Genomic DNA, 8,842 nt, shown 5'->3' on the forward strand with positions numbered 1-8,842 from the left:
AGGCATAGAGCCTGCTTCTCCCTCTCACCCTGCCTGTCACTCCCCCTGCTTGTGCCCTCTTTCTCTCTCTCTGTCAAATAAATAAATAAAATCTTTTAAAAATATATTTTTAAAAAGCTATTTGCTCCTTCACTGAGAATCTCAGTTTCAATTTCTTTCTCATTACACTGTTTAAGCACGAGTTAAAACAAATTGTGGTTTCTCAAAGAGATCTAGCTAGAATTCTGATTCTGAATCAAAGAAAAGTAGGAAAAAGTCCCTTGTGTCCAGTACTATTCCTTTGCTCTACATTTTCTTGACTATATCCATCTTCCTTTATAGCATTATCATTCATTCAATATTTATTGTGCCCCAGGCATTATGCTGCCTTGTAGAAATTATATTGAACAAGTAGTCAAGTACTCTATGGAGTGTGACTTTATTTAATAAATAGAAATTCCTCTCAAATAATAAGATGTTCATTTATTTGAGTCATCATTCTTTCTGATGGGTTAGCAGCCTAAGATGGGTAACATAAGCAATACAAAATGACTCTGAAGTCTAAATGGCTCTTTGCTTTTATAACCCTATAGTCATTTTATACCATAATTTTAAAGGCAACATGTTATCAATGAGCAGCTGTTGTATAAAAATGAGCAGAATTCCAATTCTTAATAAAAATATGTTAGAATTTATAGATAGGGATATATATATATATATATATATATATATATATATATATATATATATATATAGCATAATCTGTGGTTAGGTTTCCTCTTTCTTGCACACATTTCTCTTCCACGCAGTGCAGAATCTATCATTCATAGCAATTTACTCTTTTCTTTATTTGGTAAGTATTCCTTGCTGAGATCATCCAAAATGTCTTTTGACCTTTGTTTCCATTGAATCAATGATGAGCTTAAGCATATTTATTTCTCACCTGAAATGACTTTTCTACTACACAATTTCCTAATGGCCTTTTTCATCTGGTCATTTCTTAAGGCATAGATTAAGGGGTTTAACATGGGCGTTATCAGAGTGTAGAACACTGCAACTGCTTTATCAATAGATAAAGTAGTCGCAGGTCTCAAGTACACAAATATGCAGGGAACAAAGAATAGGACAACCACTGTGATGTGGGAGACACAGGTGGAGAGGGCCTTGCGCCTCGCCTCCGAGCTGTGCTTCCTGAGGGAGTGCAGAATGACTATATAGGAGATGATCAAGAGGAGGAAGAGTAAGACACAAATGAATCCACTGTTGGCAGCAACGAAGAGCCCTAGAGTGTGGGTATCAGTGCAGACAAGATTGAGCAAAGGGTTCAGATCACACAAAAAGTGATCTATGACATTAGGGACGCAGAAGGGTAAAGGGATGATAAAGAGGATCTGTATGGCTCCATGAAGAAAGCCTCCAACCCATGCCACTCCCATTAGCAGGCCACACACCCTCCGATTCATGATGGTCGTGTAGTGCAGTGGCTTGCAGATGGCCACATAGCGGTCATAGGCCATCACAGTGAGCAGGATGACATCAGCACCTCCAATGAAATGTTCCCCAAAGATTTGAGTTATACATGCATTGAATGTGGTGGTCTTCTTTTCACGGAGTGAATCTATGATCAGTTTGGGGTTATTGACAGAAGAATAGCAAGCGTCAATGAAGGAGAGATTGGCAAGGAAAAAGTACATGGGAGACCTCAGTAATGGGCTGGTAGTGATAGTGACCACGGTGAGCACATTTGCTACTATAGAGATGATGTAGATGAACAAAAACACAGCAAATATGATTTTCTGCATCTTTGGATTCTCTGTGAGCCCCAGTAGAACAAACTCTGTCACGTTGTTCCTATTCACCATTATTTCATAGTGTGATTAATTGCACTACCTGAAAAAAAAATCACTTTTGATTAATGTAACCTTGAATTTATTAAGCTTCTTCATATAGTAAGTAAGAGTATGGACACGGGGAACTTTGTAAACACACAGGTGGGAGATCATTTGTGCACACTTCATCATCTGAGGTGACTAAGCCTAACATGAAGTAGTGGATCCTACACATAGTGGCAGCTAAGAAAGAAAGGGGAGGTAGTTTATGACATAAAGGCTATGAATGCAGGATTAAGAAAGTTTCCCTCTATCCTTAGGAAATGGGGGTCCATAGGCAGACAATGAGAATATAGGAGGAAAAGTGAAGAGGAATTTGCGGAAGGGGGAATAGGGATATAATTTTAATAAAGAACTTCATGAGACATTTGCTGATTTAATCCCCATCACAATCCTGTAAGGTAATTCCAGCTATTTCCTTTATACTTATTTTATACTTTATGTAATAGAAACATAGAGAAGTTAAAATCCTGCCAAGATCAAAATGCTAATTAAGCATTTTGAACCAAGATTAGTTCAGATTATACTTGTTTGTGTTTTTCCTCCAAATTCTTACCCATGCCCTCTTTGTTATAATAACATTGAACTAGTAATCTCCTTTTTATATGACCCCAATAATTGTGATTGCTTTATTAATACTATGGAAGCAAGTGTATAAAACACAATTTCATTAGGAAACACACACGCATGCACGCACGCGCGCGCACACATATACACACACACACACACACTGACATGCTTGAACTCCCAGTTTTCAAATAAAATGTGGTACTGTATTCATTGAAAGATCTTTTTATCTTGACTTCTCCCTCAGACCTAGTTCTCCCTACTACAATCCATCTCCAAAGCAAACCATCTGTTGAATGTTGAAAGGATTTCCACTGTGGTAAGTGTTTGGTTTGAAAATCAAAAAGACCAGGTTAGAATTTTGATTTTTCCCCTTGCATCTTCTTTTATATGGAGTACCGTTCTAGCACAGTACATCCTTGTTTCCTCATCTATAAAGCAAGATTAATAATATCCGTATCAAAGGTTTTTATGAGAATTGTTTTATGAGAATTGTCAAATATCAAATTGATATTTGAACATACCACTCCTGTGTTGTACACACAGAGGACTTTCATCTATTTTGTAACTGTGTAGGCACCTAGGATATAGGAATTATTGACATTTTGAGTGATAATTATGCAATAATTTAACTGTGCAAGAAGTTCAGGAAGAATCCTCTCCAATTTTACTTTTATTTATTTATTTATTTAAGATTTTATTTATTTTTGACAGAGAGAGACACAGTGAGAGAGGGAACACAAGCAGGGGGACAAGGAGAGGGAAAAGCAGGCTCCCCGCAGAGCAGGGAGCTCCATGCGGGGCTCGATCCCAGGACCCTGGGATCATGACCTGGGCCGAAGGCAGACGCTTAATGACTGAGCCACCCAGATGCCCCTCCAATTTTACATTTAAAGAAGACATACAGACTCAATTATCTGTAGCCTTTGTTACCAGAAAGAATTCTCCATTCATGCTTGCACTACACAGCTGATGATATCTGTCATTTATTATTCATACTTATGTCTCTTCTATGTGAGAAGTGTATTTACATTTTATTTTCACTCTCATGATTAGTCTAGATTATTAAACTAGATATCTCACTGCAAAAGCATGCTGTTTGGTGACGAAGAGCAGGGTCTTACAATTGGCTTCAATTCCTTGAGTTTCAAATTTTTCATCTGTCAGCTTAGGTGAATGATATTTACCAACTATCTTTTGAAGAAATGAGGTGAGGACTATATTTGAAGGGACTGAAACAATGATTAATATATATGGGAAGTAACAATTTTTAAGATGCATCAGCAATATGGAAAACTTACCTTACAGACTTAGAAGATCTTAATGATGTTTGGGGGTGTTCAGAAATAATCGCATCTTCAAAGTGACCTCCTCTCAGATAAGTAATTTTCAATACGAAAGAGATGACACACTCAGTAAGAGACTATTCAAATAATTTGATATCAAAAGAACAATTTTTTAAGGAAGTGTTTTTATCAATCAAGAGCTTCCCTTCCACCCTAAAGTCTCAAATTCTTTTTACAGAACACTTGGGATTTGAATTTAGAATGGATTATTTTGAAACACTATAGAGAAGTCATCTACAGTTGGCTTTGGTCCCATAGACAAGAGGCAAGAAGTATGGAGTAAAAACATTCTAATGTATCATTCTAATCTTAATGAATCTTGCTCTACAAATGTGATCAACAAAAATCATTTTAACCTTGCACTGCATGGATATTAAAAGAGGTTTCCATAAAGGTTCAAGGGCTTTTGTGTTGCTACTTTCTCTCCCAGGAATTAATTATCTCCACTGACAGAAAGGCTTTGTCTTAGAAACCATGCTGAAGAGACATTTGACAAACATCCAAATTTGAATAGGGAATTGCATGCCCAGTACTTGGAACACAAATATGTAGGAATCCCCTTCCTCTAAATAAACCTGAGTTTCTAAGAAAGCTGAATGTCAGGCAAATAGAAAAAAGGTATAATTCCAGTGTGGTGACCTGTGATGTAGTTAACCTGTTGACTCATGTCAGAGAGAACTTCTGCCTCCTTAGCAGTAATAAAACTTTTCTAGAGCCTACTACTGATTGCTTGAGAGCTAGAATAGTGAAGGCATGAAATCAATGGTAGCCATTTTAATGTTCTTGACTCCAAAAGATGTTTGTTGTTTGTGTGTTTGTTTTATCTTTGTTTGTTTGTTTTTACATTCATCAAGAGGCAAGAAGTAAATAGAAACTTGAGAAGGCTCCCAGTTAGTTATCTTTGGGATTCATGGTTCGGGCAGTATGGAATACTGGGCAACTTTAAAATTGTGGAGAGAGTTCAAAACACAAGATGAGTCCCAGTTCTTCTACATCTTTTTCAGCTGGTACTGTTTTTTCCTTTGAGTCATTCTAGGAGACCTGAAGTGATGTATTGTTGTGGTTTTAATTTGCTTTCCCTGATGACTAGTGATTTTGAGCTTTTTTTTATATATTATTATTGGCCATTTGTATACCTTCTTTTGTATACTTTTGTTCAAGCTCTTTGCATAATTTAAACCTAAGGGTCTGGTTTCCTTATTACTAATTTATAAATGTTCTTTACAAAAAATACAGGCCTTTGTCATATATATGTTATGTATATATACAAAATTTTCACCTAATCCATGGATTGCCTCTTCATTTTTAAAAATGGTGTTACCTGATAAGCACTGAGTTTTAAAACTTTGACAAATTCCAATTTTTATTTTTTTTCATGGTTCATGATTATTGTTTTGTATCTAGTAAATGTCGTCTACCCCCAAGGTCAAAAGGATTTCTTCTGGAATTTCTAGGATTTAGCTTTAACAGTAGACCCCTGACTCATTTTGAGTTCATTTTTGTGTATGGTCTGAGGTGAGGTTGTAGTTTCGATTTTTTTTCTCATGTGGATATCCAATTGATCCAGTATAATTTGTGGAAAAGGCTATCCTTTCCCCATTGAATTACTTGACATCTTTGTAAAAATTCATATAACTAGGCCTATTTCTAGGCATTCTGTTGGTTTCAAGGTCTCAATGTTCATCCCTATGCCAATACCACACAGCATTGATTGAGAGTTTTATAGCAATTCTTGAATTTAAATAGAGTAAGCATCCAAACTATGTAGTGTGTGTGTTTTTTGTTTTTGTTTTTGTTTTTGTTTTGAAAATGATTTAATCTTCCAGATTCTTTTAAATTTGTGTACTTCTATGTAAATTTTAGAATAGAATTGATAATTTCTTTAAAAATACTGTCAAGATTGTTATTGGATTTGTACTGAAAGCAGAGAATGACATGGTAAAAGTGGAGTCTTTTAACCCAATGACAAAGTATATTTCTCCATTTTTCTATTTAATTTCTATTGGCAGTGTTTTCTAGTTTTCTTTTTTAAATATTTTATTTATTTATTTGTCAGAGATAAAGAGAGGAACAAACACAAGCAGGGGAGCGGCAGACAGAGGGAGAAGCAAGCTCCCCTCTGAGCAGAGAGTCCCACGTCAGGCTTGATCCCAGGACCCTGGAATCATGACCTGAATCGAAGACAGAGGCTTAACTGACTGAGCCGCCAATGCGTGCCTCTAGTTTTCATATAGAGGTTTTGAATATACTTTTAGAATTTATTCCTGGGGCACCTGGGTGGCTCAGTTGGTAGAGCGACTGACTCTTGATTTTGGCTTTGGTCATGATCTCAGGGTCGTGATATTGAGCCCTTATGGAAGGCTCTATGCTGGACATGGAGCTTGCTTGAGATTGTCTCTCTCCAGTTCCCTATGCCTCTCCCCTCATTCTTTCTCTCTCTCTCTCTCTCTCTCTCTCTTAAAAAGAAAAAAAAAGAAAAAATATTCCTCAAATTTTGTTTTAAAGATTTTATTTATTTTGTTATTTTAGAGGGAGAGAGCATACATAAGTGGGGGGAGGAGCAGAGGGAGAGGGAGAGACAGAGAATCTCAAACAGACTCCATGCTGAGCATGGAGCCTGACACAGGGCTTGATCTCACAACCCCAAGATCATGAACTTGAGTCAAAACCAAGAGTTGGACACTCAACCAATGGAGCCACTCAGGTGCCTCTCAAATTTTATGTTTTAAAATAGTATTATGCTAAGTGAAATAAGTCAAGCAGAGAAAGTCAATTATCATATGGTTTCACTTATTTGTGGAACATAAGGCATAGCATGGAGGACATTAGGAGAAGGAAGGGAAAAATGAAGCGGGGGGAATCAGAGGGAGAGATGAACCATGAGAGACTATGGACTCTGAGAAACAAACAGGGTTTTAGAGGGGAGGGGGGAGGGGGGATTGGTTAGCCCGGTGATGGGTATTAAGGAGGGTACATGCTGCATGGAGCACTGGGTGTTATATGAGAACAATGGATTGCGGGTCACCACATCAAAAACTAATGATGTAGTGTATGGTGACAAACATAACATAAAATTTTATTATGTTAAAAATTTAAAAAATAAATAAATAAAATAGTATTCTACATACAGTTGTTTCTAATTTTAATTTCTAATTGTTGCATTTATAGAAATATATGAGGTATTTTTTATTTACATTGTATCTTATGACCTTGCTAAATTAACTAATTAGGTCCATTAGAATTTTTGTAGGTCACTTAACATTTTCTACCTATATAATCATGTCATCTGCACATAAATATGTTTTTGCAATTTGTCTCTACCTTTCCAATCTGTATGTCTTTATTTCTTTTTCTCATCTTATTGCAATGGCTAGAATGTAAGGGACAATGAAGAAAAGAAATGAGTGGAATTGCTTGACTTGTTCCAATCCTAGAAAGAAAGTATTTACTCTGATATAATACCGTGCTTGTAGGTTTTGTAGATATGCTTCTTATCAAGCTGAACAAGTACCTTTCTGTTCTTCATTGTTAAAGCCTTTTTTTTTACATTTTTTAAAATTTTACTTTATTTTATTATGCTATGTTAGTCACCATACAATACATCATTAGTTTTTGATGTGGTGATCCACGATTCATTGTTTTCATATAACACCCAGTGCTCCATGCAGTACATGCCATCCTTAATACCCATTACCAGGCTAACCCATCCCCCCAACCCCTTCCCTCTAAAAATTTCAGTTTGTTTCTCGGAGTCCATAGTCTCTCATGGTTCATCTCTCCCTCTGATTTCCCCCCATCATATTTCTCTTCCTTTTCCTAAAGTCCTCCATGCTATTCCTTTTGTTCAACAAATAAGTGAAACCGTATGGTAATTGACTTTCCCTCCTTGATTTATTTCACTTAGCATAATCTCCTCCAGTCCTACCCATGTTGATGTAAAAGTTGGGTATTCATCCTTTCTGATGATTGAGTAATATTCCATTGTATATATGGACCACATCTTCTCTATCCATTCATCTGTTGAAGGGCATCTCGGCTCTTTCCACAGTTTAGCTATTGCGGACATTGCTGCTATGAACATTGGGGTGCATATGGCCCTTCTTTTCACTACATCTGTGTATTTGGGGTAAATACCCTGTAGTGCAATTGCTGGGTCATAGGGTAGCTCTCTATTTTTTTTTATTATGTTATGTTAATCACCATACATTACATCATTAGTTTTTGATGTAGCGTTCCATGATTCATCATTTTCATGTAACACCCAGTGCTCAATTCAGTATGTGCCCTCTTTAATACCCATCACCAGGCTAACCCATACCCCCACCACCCTCCCCTCTAGAACCCTCGGTTTGTTTCTCAGAGTCCATAGTCTCTCATGGTTCCTCTCCCCCTCCAATTTCCCCCCCTTCATTTTTCCCTTCCTACTATCTTCTTTTTTTCTTTTTTTAACATATAATGTATTATTTGTTTCAGAGGTACAGGTCTAACACAGATCTGTTAAAGCCTTTTTAAATCATAAATATCAATTGACGGGGCACCTGGGTGGCTCAGTCGGTTAAGCGACTGCCTTCGACTCAGGTCATGATCCTGGAGTCCCGGGATCGAGTCCCGCATTGGGCTCCCTGCTCAGCAGGGAGTCTGCTTCTCCCTCTGACCCTCCCCCCTCTCATGCTCTCTCTCTATCTCATTCTCTCTCAAATAAATAAATAAAATCTTTAAAAAAATAAATAAATCATAAATAGCAATTGAAATTTATCAAATAATTTTTACATCAATTGAAAGGACCTTGTGATTCTCCTTCATTCTGTTAACTTAGTGAATTACACTGATTTTTAAATGTTAATTCAGCTTTTTATGCCAGGAATAAATTCCACATCATCATGGTCAACTATTATTTTATAAGAAGCATTGATGGATTTGGTTTACTGGTATTTTGTTTAATATCTTTGGGTTTGGGTTCATAAGAGATAATTGTCATTTTTGTGTTTCAGTATGACTTGGCATTTAGGCAATGGTGGCTTCCTATAATTAATTGTGTACTGTTCTCTCTATTTTCTGAAA

The 8,842-nt window shown here is 36.6% G+C and overlaps 1 protein-coding gene across 1 annotated transcript; it reads right to left on the minus strand.

Moving 5' to 3' along the window:
• Window positions 1–911: 911 nt before the first annotated feature.
• LOC113914644 (olfactory receptor 4C46-like) lies at window positions 912–1,841 on the minus strand. Its single transcript, XM_027580062.2, has one exon. It carries the CDS (start codon window positions 1,839–1,841, stop codon window positions 912–914), a length of 930 nt encoding a protein of 309 aa, XP_027435863.2.
• Window positions 1,842–8,842: the final 7,001 nt, after the last annotated feature.

The sequence above is a fragment of the Zalophus californianus genome, chromosome 11 (assembly GCF_009762305.2).
Source record: "Zalophus californianus isolate mZalCal1 chromosome 11, mZalCal1.pri.v2, whole genome shotgun sequence".
Classification (NCBI taxonomy): Eukaryota; Metazoa; Chordata; class Mammalia; order Carnivora; family Otariidae; genus Zalophus; species Zalophus californianus.

What these genes read in the sequence shown, in the direction of transcription:
- LOC113914644 (XM_027580062.2), bottom strand. Translation starts at nt 1,841, where the DNA reads ATGGTGAATAGGAACAACGTGACAGAGTTTGTTCTACTGGGGCTCACA.